General features: G+C 44.0%; 5 protein-coding genes across 5 annotated transcripts in view; 4 read left to right on the top strand and 1 right to left on the bottom strand.

Moving 5' to 3' along the window:
• si:ch73-29c22.1 (kelch-like protein diablo) overlaps positions 1 to 17,562 on the top strand; it is a 242,530-nt gene that overhangs the window by 130,438 nt on the left and 94,530 nt on the right. The window lies entirely within an intron of this gene.
• Positions 10 to 8,519, top strand: lrrc8ab (leucine rich repeat containing 8 VRAC subunit Ab). Its single transcript, XM_056602537.1, has 4 exons — positions 10 to 161; positions 691 to 814; positions 2,794 to 4,906; positions 5,197 to 8,519. Exons 3-4 carry the CDS (start codon positions 2,801 to 2,803, stop codon positions 5,470 to 5,472), a joined length of 2,382 nt encoding a protein of 793 aa, XP_056458512.1. The 5' UTR covers positions 10 to 161; positions 691 to 814; positions 2,794 to 2,800; the 3' UTR covers positions 5,473 to 8,519.
• Positions 9,413 to 12,151, top strand: ppil3 (peptidylprolyl isomerase (cyclophilin)-like 3). Its single transcript, XM_056602566.1, has 6 exons — positions 9,413 to 9,502; positions 9,948 to 10,022; positions 10,263 to 10,356; positions 10,458 to 10,525; positions 10,707 to 10,825; positions 11,886 to 12,151. The coding sequence occupies exons 1-6, from the start codon at positions 9,500 to 9,502 to the stop codon at positions 12,010 to 12,012; spliced, it is 486 nt and encodes a 161-aa protein (XP_056458541.1). The 5' UTR covers positions 9,413 to 9,499; the 3' UTR covers positions 12,013 to 12,151.
• On the top strand, positions 12,278 to 15,136 carry zgc:101858 (uncharacterized protein LOC449555 homolog). The gene is made up of 8 exons (XM_056602558.1): positions 12,278 to 12,388; positions 12,556 to 12,726; positions 13,111 to 13,289; positions 13,869 to 13,962; positions 14,315 to 14,384; positions 14,475 to 14,511; positions 14,661 to 14,724; positions 14,890 to 15,136. The coding sequence occupies exons 1-8, from the start codon at positions 12,365 to 12,367 to the stop codon at positions 15,046 to 15,048; spliced, it is 798 nt and encodes a 265-aa protein (XP_056458533.1). The 5' UTR covers positions 12,278 to 12,364; the 3' UTR covers positions 15,049 to 15,136.
• LOC130392359 (collagen alpha-1(XXVII) chain B-like) overlaps positions 15,531 to 17,562 on the bottom strand; it is a 59,855-nt gene continuing 57,823 nt past the window's right edge. The window contains exons 57-58 of the mRNA XM_056602847.1: positions 17,244 to 17,462; positions 15,531 to 16,722 (exon numbers count right to left, since the gene is read on the bottom strand). Coding sequence (XP_056458822.1) covers positions 16,576 to 16,722; positions 17,244 to 17,462 — 366 coding nt within the window. The 3' untranslated portion in view covers positions 15,531 to 16,575. The remainder of the gene's footprint in view (positions 16,723 to 17,243; positions 17,463 to 17,562) is intronic.

Below are 17,562 nucleotides of genomic sequence, written 5' to 3'. Positions count from 1 at the left end.
GGCGGACCTTCGACTGTCCCTAGTGGAGGCTGTAGCAACAAGCTGCTAACTGGTCAACATAACGCTACAGAGAGCTAGCCCAGCCTGGTCTGAGAGCACTGTTTCTGTACCATATAGTTGCTAAGAACACCTCGCAGTCGAGCGCGTCGTACCGAAACAGAGTAAGTGTGTTAAACTAGACGGTTATTACCATGTTATTGTTCGTTACTGTACGAATATAACAACTGGGTTGTAGCTAACGCAGTGCTGGCTAGCAGAGGGATAGCGTGTAGCTCTCCTATATGATAAAGCGGACCTCAATGGGGACCTTCGTGTACAGACTGTCTCGGTCTGTAAGTCACGTCGTCATCTGTATGTACACATGATTATGACATGGAGCCAGGACCGCTGTGGCTGGGTGAATAAAGCTAATGGTCACCCAGTTTAGTGAGCCAGTACCACCACAGAAAGCCCCGTGATGGGTGCACTGGGAGTTCATTACCAAACAGGTTTATTGTGTATCTTGAACCTAGTCCATGTGCTTCCTGGATAAGGAACCAGCAGATACCTGATTAAACCGCCCGCCACGTCCTGACAGTAACCCTTCAGTTACCATACGAGTCATAACAATGCCAGGTCCATACAGTACAAGTCCAAATGCACATGGGTTCACTGTAAGTTCCCTTAACTCTGTCCCACGTCTCTGTCCAGATACTCCATCCAACCCGTGGCCATGAGAGAGGCAGGGGCCAAACAACACTTCTGGATCTACAGACAGAGGATTGTCCCAACGGGGCCGGATCTTTCCCTGGGTCACAGATAACATCTTGGATCGGTGAGGTTTTACTTTCTCGCCCTCCAGTTGAATTAGTACCGCCTCAAGCCAATGTAATCTATATACTGCTGGGATCGTTACCGAAAGCGAAAACAGTTTTGTTTTTTAAGGTGGGGATCATAACAGACAAACTCAGACCAGCTCCAGAGTGGTAACCAGCGCCAGAGGTGTGTGTGTGTGTGTGTGTGTGTGTGTGTGTGTGTGTGTGTGTGTGTGTGTGTGTGTGTGTGTGTGTGTGTGTGTGTGTGTGTGTGTGTGTGTGTGTGTGTGTGTGTGTGTGTGTGTGTATTTGCGATTGTGCGGGCGTGCCTCTGTGAAGCCGGTCTGGGAAGAGGTAACAGGCGAGTGTTCCTCGGAGACAGTGGTGGAGACAGCAGTCCCAAAGTAAACAGGATCTCCCGCCGAAGGTCAGGGCAGGCTCGCTCAGACAATACCCTGGGTATTATCCAGGGAAATGGCTAAGAATAGAGAACCAGGGAGTAAGGTGTGTTGTTTGGGCCGATGGGCCAGCTGGAACATATTCTTGGGAAGAGTGACTCCGGCGGTTGTTTTAGTTTGGTCTGGGGCTGATGAACTGAGACGCCATCTCTGTCTGTGATCGGGAGAAATGGAGTTGTTATGGTTGCAGACATGTAAGTAAAACCGCAATTGCTAAATATGTTTTTTTTTAAAGATAATGTTTAAGCATTTTATTTATTCATAACATAGCTTTGAAGTTCAACTAATATTAGCTGCACACGGCTATCTGCGTTTGTAACTTTTTAGAAGAATCCCAGTTCGTGTTATGATTTGAACTTCCTAAAGCGACTCACCATTAAAACAGAGATTAATTCACTTTTTGATGTTTGGCTGATTGACCTTAACTGAAGGACACTGTCCAAGCAAACTACAAGATCTATTTGTTATAATTATATATTTAATTAATTTCATTATATCAAATAAGTTAATTCGACCTTAGACCAATGTCCCTCCTAGATCAAAGTTCAAGTTACACTCTATCTACTCAAAGCGAAAAGAGCATGAATAGATTAGTCTAAAACAAGATCTGAAAAATGTAGGGAAAATACAGCAAAACATGCACTAAAACAGATGCTTACACATTTTAAGTAAAAACACAAAACACTGCCCTGCCAAGGCTGTATGAACAATAAATGGCCTTCAAAAACGGTCTTACCTGTGTTCACTTTCTCTGCTGCCGCAGAATAAAGTGAGCTGCAGGTAGTCTTAGAACCTGTCTTTGGCAATGAGTAACTAATTTAAAGCACGTTTAACTTACTCTTTGAACTTGTGATCTAGATGATAAAAAAAATACTATGTCATATGTTCTACTCCATTACTTTAAGCATCATAAAATATATGAGACATTATTCAGGCCCCATTCTCAGGGAGGGGTTAACAAAGGAAACTAGGTTGCATTGATCTGTTTGGGCGAAAACCACATCCACAGCAGAAACATGATGAGATTATTGAATAACAACGTTCAAATGATAAAGTCCATTTTGATTATTTAATACTGTGTGTGTGTGTGTGTGTGTGTGTGTGTGTGTGTGTGTGTGTGTGTGTGTGTGTGTGTGTGTGTGTGTGTGTGTGTGTGTGTGTGTGTGTGTGTGTGTGTGTGTGTGTGTGCGTGCGTACGTATACACTAGCACAGAGCATTATATATTGCAGTTATTCAGTTAAAGACACGAGTGTCTGGTCTGAATTGGCAGACTGTGATTCAATGATGTGGAGCGTACCATCAGAATCAGCTGATGAGTGGCCTTGTTATCCAACACAGCGCTATTGATCTCTGGGTATGGGTCCCTATGCGTGTATCTCTGAAGAAAGGCTACAGAGAGCTGGAAGCTTCATCTCATATCCCCTCCCCAGCTTATTGGAACCATATAGTTGATGTATTATGATTGGATCAATGCTTATTACTTTATAATTGAATATGTGTCAATAATAAATACACCTTTATGTGAATCCCCTCCCCCCAGATAAACCATGATCCCCATCACTGAGCTGCGCTACTTTGTAGACACCCAGCCTGCCTATCGCATCCTGAAGCCATGGTGGGACGTGTTCACAGACTACATCTCCATCGTCATGCTCATGATCTCGGTGTTCGGGGGGACGCTGCAGGTCACCCAGGACAAGATGATCTGCCTGCCCTGCAAGTGGGTGGTGAATCAGACCTGCAGGAGGTACTTCAACTCCTCCCACTCCACGGCCCTGGAGCCTAAGGGCATCCAGTATGACCTGGACAGGCACCAGTACAACTACGTGGACGCCGTGTGCTACGAGAACAGACTGCACTGGTTCGCCAAGTACTTCCCCTACCTGGTGTTGCTGCACACCCTCATCTTCCTGGCCTGCAGCAACTTCTGGTTCAAGTTTCCCCGCACCAGTTCCAAGCTGGAGCACTTTGTGTCCATCCTGCTCAAGTGCTTCGACTCGCCCTGGACCACCCGGGCTCTGTCCGAGACGGTGGTGGAGGAGAGCGACCCCAAGCCCATGAAGATGAACGGCTCCATGGACCACAAGGAGTCGGTCATCAGCGAGGACGTGGAGGCCAGCGTGCCCATGCTGCAGCGGACCAAGTCGCGCCTGGAGCAGGGCATCGTGGACCGGACGGAGACTGGCGTGCTCGATAAGAAAGAGGGGGAACAGGCCAAGGCGCTCTTCGAGAAAGTGAAGAAGTTCCGGATACACGTTGAGGAAGGAGACATTGTGTACAGACTGTACGTCCGTCAGACAATCATCAAGGTCATCAAATTCATCCTGATCATCTGCTACACGGGGTATTACGTGCAAAACATCCAGTTCAGTGTCGACTGTCATGTGAACATTGAGAGCCTCACCGGTTACAGCATGTACCGCTGCGCTCACCCGTTGGCGACGCTCTTCAAGATCCTGGCCAGTTTCTACATCGGCCTGGTGGGGGTGTACGGGCTCATCTCCATGTACACCCTCTGCTGGATGCTGCGGCGCTCCCTGAAGAAGTACTCGTTCGAGAGCATCCGCGAGGAGAGCAGCTACAGCGACATCCCGGACGTGAAGAACGACTTTGCCTTCATGCTGCACATGATCGACCAGTACGACCCGCTGTACTCGAAGCGCTTCGCCGTGTTCCTCTCGGAGGTGAGCGAGAACAAACTGCGGCAGCTGAACCTCAACAACGAGTGGACGCTGGACAAGCTCCGGCAGCGGATCACCAAGAACTCTCAGGAGAAGCTGGAGCTGCACCTGTTCATGCTGAGCGGCATCCCGGACACGGTGTTCGACCTGATGGAGCTGGAGGTGCTGAAGCTGGAGCTGATCCCGGACGTCACCATCCCGCCCATCATCGCCCAGCTGGTGAACCTGCGGGAGATGTGGCTGTACCACACGCCGGCCAAGATCGAGGCTCCGGCGCTGGCGTTCCTGCGCGAGAACCTCAAGTCGCTGCACATCAAGTTCACGGACATCAAGGAGATCCCCCTGTGGATCTACAGCCTGAAGAACCTGAGCGAGCTGCACCTGACGGGCAACCTGAGCGCCGAGAACAACCGCTACATCGTCATCGACGGCCTGCGGGAGCTGAAGCGCCTCAAGGTGCTCCGGCTGAAGAGCAACCTCACCAAGCTACCTCAGGTGGTGACGGACGTGGGCATGCACCTCCAGAAGCTCTCCATCAACAACGAGGGCACCAAGCTCATGGTGCTCAACAGCCTGAAGAAGATGGTGAACATGACGGAGCTGGAGCTCATCCGCTGCGACCTGGAGCGCATCCCGCACTCCATCTTCAGCCTGCACAACCTGCAGGAGATCGACCTGAAGGACAACAACCTGAAGACCATCGAGGAGATCATGAGCTTCCAGCACCTGCACCGGCTGGTGTGCCTCAAGCTGTGGTACAACCAGATCGCCTACATCCCCATCCAGATCGGCACCCTGGCCAACATGGAGCGGCTCTACCTGAACCGCAACAAGATCGAGAAGATCCCCAGCCAGCTCTTCTACTGCGGCAAGCTGCGCTACCTGGACCTGAGCCACAACAACCTCACGTACATCCCGGCGGACATCGGCTTCCTGCAGAACCTCCAGTATCTGGCCGTCACAGCCAACAGGGTGAGTCTCAATGACAATACATTTGATTTATAAAGTGCTTTTCTAAGAACTCAAAGACCCTTTACACTAGAGTGAATGCAAGTTCAATTCATTAATAAGAACGTATATCAGTAAAAAAAAAAAAAAAAGTAAATTAAAAAGAGGAGGGAGGATTATGACTTTAATTATACAAGTGTACTACTACTACTTTAAACCGCAAGTGGATTCATTCTGTAAATGAGTGTGAAGTCGAGCATTTATCCACGTCATTGCTGGATTGCTAACTCTGCGGTCCCCCCCGCCTTATGCAGATCGAGACGCTGCCCAGCGAGATGTTCCAGTGCAGGAAGCTCCGCACGCTGAACCTGGGGAACAACTGCCTGCAGACGCTGCCCTCGCGCTTCGGGGAGCTGACCGGCCTCACGCAGCTGGAGCTCCGGGGCAACCGGCTGGAGTGTCTGCCCGTGGAGCTGGGCGAGTGCAAGCAGCTCAAGAGGACAGGTCTGGTGGTGGAGGAGGACCTCTTCAACACCCTGCCCACCGAGGTCAAGGAACAGCTGTGGAAGGTGGACAAGGAGCAAGCGTGAACACATCGGGGGGTGGTGTGTGTGTGTGTGTGTGTGTGTGTGTGTGTGTGTGTGTGTGTGTGTGTGTGTGTGTGTGTGTGTGTGTGTGTGTGTGTGTGTGTGTGTGTGTGTGTGTGTGTGTGTGTGCTGCCCCTCAGCAGATCGGCTGACTCAGGCATTGAGCGCCCGGCCCCCCGACAGACCCCCGTTCTGAAGGGAGATGTCTTCTTCGCATGGCCATACTACATTTTATTTATTTCTTTTAAGGCGTGTTTTTTTTATTTTTATTGCGCTGAATGACGGCCGTCCGTGTGGGGTGGCTGCACGTGGGATTTTAAACGGAAACATTGTTTTTGGGCTGCTGATGTCAACAGAATTGCGGTTCTGTTAGTTTGTTTGCGTTTCCACGTAAAGAGGAAAAGACAAGCCAGGTATTCCTCCAGACACACGGTCACCTAGCGTGATGCTCCGAAAGTTACCCTTGAAAATGAAAATATTACAGATTTGTCGCCAGTCCGTATAAAAGAAGTATAAACATACTTCTTGCATTTGATGGGCATAATCCATTATATTAGCATGTGGTCAATTACACAGTGTATGGTCAATCACACTATATGATGTTCTGAGATCGATAGAACGGAGATATTTCTCATAATCGGGTTATTGTTCTCTTGAATTGACTGAGTCTGGCAGAACCTCAAGAGTGCAATGTTGAAGGATCCTAGCGAGAACGGACACACTCGCCTGGCCGCCCGTAAACAAAGTCGCTCCTCGCTTTCTTAGGTTTGTTTACACAGGAGGAAAACGTCCAGTCACGTGATTAAGCAAATTGTTCTCACTTGTATGTGTAATGCAATAATAATCTAAATAGTCACGTCTCAATTTAAAGATATTATTTTTATGTTTTATTTTAATGAGTTTATATGACAAAAAGCACATTCTTACAAAAATATGTTGCACGTTTCCCAAGCAGATTGAGCACTTGATCAGTTGCTGGTTTGATGGCCAGTGAATAGGCAGAGGTTAAACGTAGTCACTCCAAGAGCTAACCAATTTCTATTCTATACATTTGCCTTACTCTATACTCTTTTAGAAAGGCTTCTGTTATGTATGACATTGAATTTGTTTTTTGTTATTACAATCACAGCATTTTCTTCCTTATTTTACTTTAATCTGATCTGTCGCTCAGATTTATTAATACTTATTTTCACCTGCTAACGAACTCCTGAATCTGGAAAAATATTATATATGGAAAATTGAGTTATATATGAAACCAGTATTATAAAACGCATGACAAGTGCAATGAAAGTTGCATTGGTGGTGAAATGAAATTTGCAATAATTGTTATTTCAATAACTAAGTTATTCTGTGGTATATGCTAACATGGGCCAGAGGCTTTCTCATAGGCTAGTGAGTTCATTTCAGAGCATTTATCACAACATATTTAATACTCTAACTGATGCATATAATGTTTATGTTTGATTCCTTTTCTTTAAATTGATGTGTCATTTCTAGCTGCAGGTCTTGTCGACATGCATGATACTAATAGATATGGCCCGATGCTGCATTGGCATCACATTGGAATTATCAGATGGACATGCATAGGAGAGTTGTGTCCTCATGCTGAAAGAAATGCACCGCAAATTGTGTTCTCCCTGTGGCAATAAAAGACAACTTGCAGAGCTGTCATGTAATGCATATAAATGGCTGAAATTTAGCTATGGAAATGTTTGTTTTGCAACATTTTTTCACACTTTACACAAATGTGCAATATTGCCTTTATTAAAAAAGAGAAGTCTGAAGGTAGAAAGCGATGTGTTTTTAATGTTTAATGGGTGTTCTGTTTCGCATTTTTGAAAGTGAACCAAGAGTTGACCAGTGTTTTGAGTGCTTTGTTGGGCTGATGATGTGTGTGGGAGATTTTTTTCGTAGGCCAGGTATCCAATGTCATCCGAGCAATTAATATTGCATTAACTCTCCCTGGGAGGATCGCTATCGTGACACAAGGATCTGGTCAGACATCTGTTTGTAAGAAATTGTTTATTGTTGACATACATATTGAATAAACTGACAACTTTTTGAAAAATCAATTTGTGAAAGGTCACAAGTCGGGGCATTAATGAAAGAATACCAAACTTGTCAATAAGCTGATGACTCATTGAATCAGACAATCATAATCCTAACCTGCATTACTAGTGCAGTTGAGGAACGCCGAAATCACGAAAGGTCTGGTCAGCCAAAGCTTGTACGCTGAGGTTAACCGTAAGAAAAGCCTCAGCTGGCTGGCGTATGGAAAGTTTCATGGAGTTAGGAAATATATTTATGGTTCTGTGGTTTTTCTTCCATGGTGTTTAATAGAGGCATTGTGGTTTCTGTTTGGGGATTTTGTTACAGTCTAAGTAGGAAATGGGAGCCATATCTTGTTTTAATGACTTTAGGATCGGAGACTGCTCACATCTTTGATGTTTTAATATCCTCTTTGACTTTGTTTCTTCAGTTACGACAGCTATTAGTATCAGTATTATTGGAGCACATCAAAAAAAATCTCAGGAAAATAGTTATCAATCTTGCCGCTTTCCTTATTTTGCTTCTGCCTGTTTGTACCCATCTGATATTTTATTGTTATTAAGTGGAACCTTTTGATCAGTGTAAAAAAACTGTTTTAAACATGAATGTTATTTTGCAGAAAGGAAAACACTAATATAGCTAAATAATCTTTTTTTAATGATGTCATTGTCGAACAAAGTATTCATTGAGACTTGTGAACAGGGGTCTCCTCTGTGTTGAGCACAATGTTTGTGAGTGTTTCCTCTGCACTTTGAAACCATTTATCATATTTATCTTGCTCATGATTATGTTTAGCATTGTTGAAATGTTTCCCACCACATTTATCATACTTTCCAGATTAATTCTTTGTAGGCTTTTGTTTGCCCAAAAAGACTCCACTTTTGATGATGAAAAAGGAGTGGAACAATATTTTGTTGTGAACTCGGATGACAGGAGAGTGAGTTGTATGTTTGAATTTATGTCTCATTTCAATGTTACAAAAATAAAATAAACAATCTCCACTATGGCCGAATGTGTTGGGTGATAATTTGCTATTAGGATGGCACTGCGGTAGCAATGATAGTGCCTCTCTTATCTCACACTGTTTAGTTTAGAGAGTGAGGAAATCGAGCCACTGGGCAGATTCACATCAGTGGGAATGTGGTGAAAGTGTCTGTGGCTTCAGGTTCCCTGGGGCATGCAGTAATGAGGACCTCACTAGCCAAGCTGGTCATATCAGCTCGAGAAGACTGTTCCACCTGAGGAGCCTGGGACCCTACCAATAATTGGATTTTGGATTTAGTTTTATGATTTGGTTTTGTTTATTCGGTCAGTTGTATTGTTACCCTGTAACATACTTATTGCTTTCTAGTATATTTATCTTAATATCATTTTTTTTTTTTTTTTTTTTTATCTTTCTAGACATTGAGGCACGAATTTTCCTGAAGTCATAATTACTCCAGTGTCCAGTCTGTGCTGTTCCGTACATCCAAAAAAGAAACTCAATTTGAATAGATGTAAGTACCAGAATCTATAATTATATATATATATATATATATGGTTGAGGAGTGATATTTCCGCTACTCTGTATGTGAAGGCCTATCTCGATATATATATATATATATATATATATAGAAATGTATAGATATTAGAAAATATATATTTATATATATATAAATATTTATAATATCTAAACATTTATTTATATATATATATAGAAAAATATATACATAAATATATATTTTATTGCAAATAATTATATAATTATGCGACCAATTTAGATGATACAACATTTTACACACACTAAATCCATTTATTTAAAAAACATAAAAAACAAATGCTTGTTTTGTACTCGGGTTTAACTTAGTATTATACCATTGTACCACTGTGTGTGAACATCGTATACCGGAGTAATTTAATGTTTGGCGGAACTGATCGCCTCCGTCTTTAGTGTCTGTACGGACTAGTTAACCCGTCACACACGTTGAAGCGCAGTTTGGAGATGGTAATGTTCTATTATCACGCTGTTCTCTTTATACATTGTTTGCAATCCTCGACCTTAATATTAGGAAAACTTGTTTCGTATGTTAAGCTTATTCGATAATTTACAATATCGGAGTTAATAATAGCAAATACTGTTACTCAACGTTACGTATCTAAAAGTTGTGATTGGTTTAGGCTGTCTATTAATGTTGTGACTGTTTCAGGCTGTAACTCTTAATGTTGTGACTGTTTCAAGGAGTATATCTTACTGTTCTGACTGTTTCAGGCAGTAATTCTTACAGTTCTAACTTTCAGAATGGCTCTCTTAATGTTGTGACTGTTTCAGAATGGCTCTCTTACGGTTTTGACTGTTTCAGGCAGTAACTCCTAATGTTGTGACTGCTATAACTCCACTAAATGTTTTTTACTGTTTCAGTTAGTAACTGTTACTGCTCTGACTGTTTCAGGCTGTAACCCTCCACACCGATCTCGGAGACATAAAGATAGAGCTGTTCTGTGAGCGCTCTCCCAAATCATGTGAGGTGAGTTGAAATAGGTCATCCGCTGTGTCCCTGTTCCTCTGATGTCATCCCCCAAAACATGACACATTTGATCCTATTGCTCCCTTTCTTATACAAAAATATTACAAAATAATTAGACATAGAAAATATTGATCAGGGTAATTTATTGAATGTTTGACAAGTTGTATACATTTTTCATCAAGGATCTGTGCCAATCTAAAAACTGGGTTGTAAGCTGTGTCTTTGTGTTTGGACATACAGAACTTCCTGGCCTTGTCTGCCAGTGGTTTCTACAATGGCTGCATCTTCCACCGAAACATCAAGGGCTTCATGGTGCAGACCGGAGACCCCATCGGTACGGCTCTGAGGCAACCGTTTGGTCAATAATTCCTTGGTTTCACTTCTTTGTGTTGCCCGTCATTTAATACATTTGCCCTTCTCCTTGACTACCTGTAGGCACTGGTAAAGGGGGAACGAGTATATGGGGACGGAAATTCGAAGACGAGTTTAGCGAACACTTGAAAGTAAGTATCTCCCATGAATTAACCAGCTGTAATATAATTGTTTAGCCTTAATCGTATCCCAGTGTGTTGCTATGTTATTCGGTTAACATGGGAAGTTGGTAGTTTGCACTCATGTTTAGGCCGGTGTCCTTTCTGGGCAGTAAGATGCTCCTCGCTGACGTGTATATATGTGTTGTGTCAGCATAACGTCAGAGGAGTGGTCTCCATGGCCAACAACGGCCCCGACACCAACGGCTCCCAGTTCTTCCTGACGTACGCCAAGCAGCCTCATCTGGACATGAAGTACACCGTGTTTGGAAAGTAAGGAAACGTTTGAATGGGAACGGGTCAGGTCGTGTGTCTGGTGTCTAATGTTTACAGTATTACCGTAAATACGGTGGTTTTTCATTTTTTCTGGATTTTCTTTTTAGAATTCAAAATAGTTTCAAATGGTTTGCAGGTCTCAACCCGAAAATACAATTTGATATCTGATTAATTCAAAGATTATATAGTACTAAATTATCCCAGAAGAAAAATGTGAATGCAACAGCAGTAAGGACAGAAGGATAATGGTCATTCAAATAGGGGTGTGTTTTCAAACTTTTTGGCAGTTGTTTGAGATTAAAGGCTCCAAGGATTAGAGACTTGTACCAAGTTCTCTCTCTCCAGACTTTCCCATTCAATTCTCTGGCATTCTTATACTCTGATGGTTTATAAGCAGAACTTTTCTGAATCACAGATGAATCCTTTCAGTGACTCTGCATCTTGGCAGACTAAGCAGAAGAATAGTTCCTATGCATTGCATCCATACATCGCAAATGTACTTGTAAGTCGCTCTGGATAAAAGCGTCTGCTGAATATAAATGTCAACATAGCGAACAATCTTAACTCGCCCACCATGGCTTTCATGGGGATTGTAAAGCAAGTCTGCCCTCTAGTCTTTCTTCATGCCACTTATGTCTGGCAACCTTCAGCACCAGACGCTTTGCTTAGCCCCTTTAGGTGACGCCACTAAGTCTGGAGGTGATGGACTCATCAGGGCTGGTGCTTAGCAAGGAGCTTAGGGCTTTGTCTGTGCCTCTGTGTTTCTGACTCAATGTTTATTTTACAATAATGGACTTGGCTATAATTCAGTATTATTGTTTAGAGAAAGGAAAACTAGCTTAAAGTTCTGATGCATACTTTAGTGATCATATGCTTCAATTGTAAACTAGACTGCTTATAATAGTATTTTGAATTCATAAGCATATTGTGATATATGTTGTGTAAATTCTCCATTATTATCATGATAATACTGGGGATTATATATTAGAATAAGAACCTAAATTCTTATTTACATTCCAAGATGTGAGATCCATGTTCTCTGATTCCAAACATCAAGGATCATCGATGGTTTGGAGACACTGGATGAACTGGAGAAACTTCCTGTCAACGAAAAGACGTTCCGGCCTCTGACTGAAACCCGAATGAAAGACGTCACCATCCATGCCAACCCTTTCGCTAATTGATGCGGCTCATCGAATTTTTTTACTTCTCTTCATGTGTGAAATATCAAATTCATTGTTGGAATGTTTTGTTTTTGAGTAAATTTGTTTTTTGTAACATACGCATTACTTTGAAATAAATAAATTCGTCAAATGTGTTTCAATATTGTGTCGTTTCTTTATTAAAATAAATAAATGTAAAAAAGAGTAACCTAAAAAAAAAAAAGTAACCTTTTATAACATGCAATCAAAGAACTACAAGTGGCGCGTTGTGACGACAGCGTCGCATCATCAGTGTAGGACGACATGCGCTCTGTGTTTTGAATGGGTTTTCAGAGTCTGGAGTGAGGAACCGGAGTGAAACTTTTCTAACATTATGGCATCTAACGAGGCGTCCCAGGTAAACCACTGTATTGACATCTCGATTTAGCGCATTCATTATATCAGCCCGTTTACTATTAACCCTCCTCTGTTATCTGAGTCACTCAGACGGAGTTTGTGTTTAAATGTTGACACTGTGTCAACTTGACAGTGTCAACATTTAAACACAAACTACGTCTGTCACAGATGTCCAGTCTGAAGGGGAAGGTGGCTTTGATCACCGGGGCCAGCTCGGGCATCGGCGCCGGGACTAGCGTGCTGTTCGCCCGGTTCGGGGCCCTGCTGGCGCTGAACGGACGCGACGTGGAGAACCTGTCCAAAGTGGCCAAGCAGTGCACCGACTGTGGGGCTGCCGAGGTACTGACCACCTCATTGTGTGTCACGGTGTTTCTCCTCACAATGTGTCCATAAACCATGGCCAAGTTGTGGAACTGACTTTATAGGCATGTGACACATGTGTTGCGTAAGCCTAGTGTGCCTATAAGTGAGGGTTTGCGGAGTGATGAGAAAAGCATATATTGGCGATTCAAGTTAAATAACCGGTCCGTGATGGTCATACACATGTTTCCTTCAGTCTTGACGTGTGTCATGAATGAAGGGAACAGTTATGTAAAATGTTTCCAACATGTTATGTACATGTTTTCTTAACATGACTTTGTTTCATGAACATGTTAGTAATATTTTATGCACACCTGCATAACATGTCCCCTTCAGGCTAACACACCTTGTCTGATTCACTAGCCGCTGCTTGTGCCTGGAGATCTGACCCACGAAGAGTCCGTCCAGAAAGCCGTGGAGCAGACCATCGCCCACTTCGGCCGTCTGGACGTGCTGGTGAACAGCGCCGGCATCCTGGCAATGGGAAGCATCGAGACGGCGGACCTGGCCCAGTATGACAAAGTGATGAACGTCAACGTCAGGTGGGATCAGAACGCTAACCTTAATAATAATAATAATAATAATAATAATAAATGAAATTTATATAACCTTGTTTCCATATTCAGTGTGTTCCATGTCTGTAGAGACGATCCAATACAATTTTTTTTCTTCCCGATACCGATTCCGGTTCCTGAACTTGATTATCGGCCGATACGATGTATATAACAATAAACCATCTAGCATTGTAACCACTAATAGCACTTGTTCTTATTGATGTTTCTCTTATGACAGTTAAGGGTGAGAATACATTACGTTTTTCAGACTTTGTAGCTCAAACACACGCACAGTAGGTCGGAGACGCCGTGTTTCCCATTCCGACTTTCCACCTCTGACCGTTAATGAATTCAGCATAATACTGCACATGTTTGATGTTTGGTGCCTATGTAGTAAATGAGCTAGTCATGTGATCTTATCGGATCGGTGCATACTTGCGTACTCGCTGATACCCGATACTGCATTTTAGGCGGTATCAGAGGAATATCCAATACTGGTATCGGTACCGGATTAACTCTATATTTCTGGTTGGTCTCTAAATTAACAGGTCTGTCCTTGTGTTCCAGGTCTGTGTACCACCTGACCCAACTGTGTGTTCCCCACCTCATCAAGACCAAGGGATCCATCGTCAACGTGTCCAGCATCACAGGCCAGAGATCAGTGGGTGCTCCTGCCGTCGGCTCATTCCTAAACACACTACATGATCTTTCACCTAACCTGCGTAGTACATGGTGTACACATGCAAATGTTCCTTCACTAGATCATCTTTACATTTTGCAGAGAAAATGTTTGCTGTAAAAATAGCACGTCATATTGGATTTCTTGGATGGCGTCTTTAGTTATGGTTATTAGGCTGTGCATCGGGGTTGCACATTATTTTCATAATACTCTATTTTAGCCTGGCATCAAGCCCAGACCCAAGACTAGTGTTGCTGAAACATTTTACCCAAATACGTATTTAAGTGAAGGGCCATTTTTCAGTCTAATTATTATGGTTCTGTTCGCTCTCTAGTTCCCTGACGTCCTGCCCTACTGCATGTCGAAGGCGGCCATTGACCAGTTTACGAGCTGTGTAGCTCTTGGTGAGTGGCCGTTCTGTTGGAAGGATTAAAGTACAAAAACAACACAAGCACTTCAGGAAGGAAATTAAATGGTTCTCTGTTTTCTTTCAGAACTGGCCCCAAAGCAAGTCAGAGTAAACTCTGTTTGGTAAGGGAATATAAACGTTTCCATGTTATTTCCAAGACTAGCAGAGTCAGGTATTCACACTTTTTGCCATTGTAGGGGATAGCCCCCCTGAAATGGTTATTTTAATACAAAGAAATGGAATTGACATTATGTTGCCTTCACCCCATCAGCCCGGGTGTCATCGTCACAGAAGTGCACAAACGAGCCGGATTGGACGAGCAACAGTACGAAAAGGTAACGCACGATAGAGTACGAGACAACAGACCTTTCAGGGGATGTATTGGCGCTGGTGACTACAATGAAAAAAAGTCCACCAAGATAGTGAGGATCTCGATGTATTAGTGTGCTGTGTGGGTTGTGTTTCGGGTCCTCATTGCGTCCGTCTTGTTTCCCCCCCAGTTCCTGGAGAAGTGCAAGCAGACCCACGCGCTGGGGCGGCCGGGAGAGGTGGACGAGGTGGCCCAGGCCATCGCCTTTCTGGCCTCGGACTCTGCCAGCTTCATCACGGGGGTCAACCTGCCGGTGGACGGGGGGAGACATGCCATGTGCCCCCGATAGCCTGACGCTCGTCACACAACTCCTGTATCAATAATAACCACAATGCTGGAAACATCTGTGTTCTCGCTTCTTTTCTTCAGTTACATAAGCAGGAGTTTTTTCCTCCAATGCTACGCTGGGAGAAGGTGTAGCTGGGTGCATGACTGTGTGGGAGGCAGCAGCTCTTTTGTTTGGTTCTGACATTTCCCTCTCGTTAGTCGAACGCGCTGACAAAAGGGAACTTCAGACATTACAGTCGACGCTAACTCCGTGCCTCAATCCTCCAGAGGTAGAGCTATCCCCCATAAATGTCCCTTCCCTTGAATACCCTGTTCCTCTGCGTGTATATTTCAGCTGTTGACCTCTGATTTACTGAGTGTGACTCATTTCCTCCTGTTGAATCACAGCCAACGGTTGTGTTGTTTAGCGTTGGGAACACGAAGCGTGCGCCTGGTGGATTTCAGTTTATCCCTGGTAGTAAAAATGCACGGCCATTATGCTCCTTTGTGGTGTTGGGACCGCTCAGTTTAATTAGAAAGACACGTAGACTCACCAAACAATACAGTCAATGCCTGACTCACTGAATGAACAAAAGCCCAAGGGGGATTTAAATAACATTTAAATAGCATCCACCTGCATTGTACAGTTGCATTATTTATGTACATTTGAACAGAATGTAACACGGTGTCAAGACCCACAATGATTGTTGTTTTGCTCGTGAAGCTGCATGCTTGAGAGTTAGCCTCGCTGAATTCGGCTACTACTACAGTACATAGTTCCCTTTTGTTTAGAGTTCAGAAGAGAAGCAGACTAGGGCGCTCCGCAGACTGCATGGCAGTATCGTGCAGCACCAGATGTCTCCTCCTCCTCCCCCAGAAGATTGGCCCCCGTTGTCTTTATGGATTGGTAGGGAGAGCAGAGGTAGCGTCTTGACACCGTCCACACAGCAGGGGTTGTGTGTGATGATGCTGCTGTGTCGATCGTGTGATGAGTCCCCTGGTTACTGTCCCATCTGTGGCTCGCTGCTTTTCTGGATGAGTTATCACCTAGTGCCCTGAATTGTTATGCAAAGTTGTGGAGCGATAGCTATTGCACTTTATATTAAAATATACAGTACATATACAGGTATAAATAGTACTTATTGATGTAACATAAAAAAAAAAAAAGAACTTTGCAGATGAAACCAAGTTCAGTAGATCTGCAGAGATCTCCTTCTGGACATTTAAGATTAAACATTGGAAAACAATGAGATCGTGAAGCGAATATGTTACAACGTGGTCCATTAGAGATCGTTGGAGATCTTCCATATTTGTCATATTTCCTCCCTTCCGTCTGCGGCGAAGGGTCCGGCCCAGGTCTTGTAAAGAAGTCTCTGAACGGGAGAAGCTTATTCTTTTGTTTTTCCATCGGTGGATTTTTAGTGCCAGGCGTCATGAGATAGCTCTGCCTTTTCATTGGTCGGTTCTGTCCTCCCTAGTGGCTCCTCGGGCTGCCTCTGCAGTCCGAGGTTTGGGGGAGGTGCTCCGTGTCTCGCGCGTCTTCCCCGCCTCACAGGAAGCACACGGGGCCCACCTCCAGGTGGAAGCGGGAGCCGGGGTCCGCAGAGGGCAGGTTGTCCACGTCCACGATGGGGAGTAGGTTGGGGTCCTGGGTCTGGAACACGAACTGGGTCTGGTGCCAGTGGCCATCTTTGATCTGGAAGAAGAAGACTGTGTTATTGGAGAGTGTAAGGGTATTTGAACTCGCCCAATATCACGATGAGATCAAATGTATTGGATTAATCCCAGATGGCAGCATTAGCAGGTCACAGCAACGCAGCATAGAATAAGTATCTTATTTAACATGGATTCTTAGCATAGAATAAGTATCTTATTTAATATGGATTTGTACCATAGATTAAGTATCGTATTTAATATGGATTCGTACCATAGAGTAAGTATTGTATTTAATATGGATTCTTAGCATAGAGTTAGTATCTTATGTAATATGGATTCATACCATAGACATAGAGTAAGTATCTTCTGTAATTGAGTAAGTATCTTATGTAACATGGACTCATAGCATAGAGTAAGTATCTTATGTACGTAATATTGATTCATAGCATAGAGTTAGTATCTTGTGTAATATGGATTAGTACCATTGAGTAAGTATCTTATGTAATAGAGTAGGTAATCTTATGTAATCGAGTAAGTATCGTATGTAACATTGATTCGTACCCAGCAGTCGTCCTTGATCACGGTGGGCTCCAGCACGTCTCCGGCCTGTATCCGGTCCCCGCTCCAGGCCTTGAAGCTGACGGCGCGGTCTGAGGGCTGCAGGGAGGGTCCGGTGGCCCACACGGGCGTGTTCAGACAGTGGACGGTGAGGTGCTGCGTGGCTGAGGAGCTGAGGAGGTGGAGGAAGTTCATCTGGATGCGGCCCACTCCCATCTCCAGCTACGGACGCAGAACGTTTACGTTACCTTTAGGGGATTCTGCTGGATTTTCACACATTCACACACCGACGGCGGTGTCAACCACGCAGAGCGACAGCCAG

The sequence above is a fragment of the Gadus chalcogrammus genome, chromosome 11, assembly GCF_026213295.1.
Source record: "Gadus chalcogrammus isolate NIFS_2021 chromosome 11, NIFS_Gcha_1.0, whole genome shotgun sequence".
Lineage (NCBI taxonomy): Eukaryota > Metazoa > Chordata > Actinopteri > Gadiformes > Gadidae > Gadus > Gadus chalcogrammus.
The sequence above is the reverse complement of the archived record's forward strand: the minus strand, read 5'-3'. Positions and strand labels throughout refer to the sequence as shown.

What these genes read in the sequence shown, in the direction of transcription:
- lrrc8ab (XM_056602537.1), top strand. Translation starts at nt 2,801, where the DNA reads ATGATCCCCATCACTGAGCTGCGCTACTTTGTAGACACCCAGCCTGCC. An exon ending in TGGCCGTCACAGCCAACAGG is followed by an intron (nt 4,907 to 5,196) that starts GTGAGTCTCAAT and finishes CGCCTTATGCAG; the next exon opens with ATCGAGACGCTGCCCAGCGA.
- ppil3 (XM_056602566.1), top strand. An exon ending in GCTCTCCCAAATCATGTGAG is followed by an intron (nt 10,023 to 10,262) that starts GTGAGTTGAAAT and finishes TTGGACATACAG; the next exon opens with AACTTCCTGGCCTTGTCTGC. An exon ending in GCAGACCGGAGACCCCATCG is followed by an intron (nt 10,357 to 10,457) that starts GTACGGCTCTGA and finishes GACTACCTGTAG; the next exon opens with GCACTGGTAAAGGGGGAACG.
- zgc:101858 (XM_056602558.1), top strand. Translation starts at nt 12,365, where the DNA reads ATGGCATCTAACGAGGCGTCCCAG. An exon ending in CCGACTGTGGGGCTGCCGAG is followed by an intron (nt 12,727 to 13,110) that starts GTACTGACCACC and finishes CTGATTCACTAG; the next exon opens with CCGCTGCTTGTGCCTGGAGA. An exon ending in GTCAGAGTAAACTCTGTTTG is followed by an intron (nt 14,512 to 14,660) that starts GTAAGGGAATAT and finishes TCACCCCATCAG; the next exon opens with CCCGGGTGTCATCGTCACAG.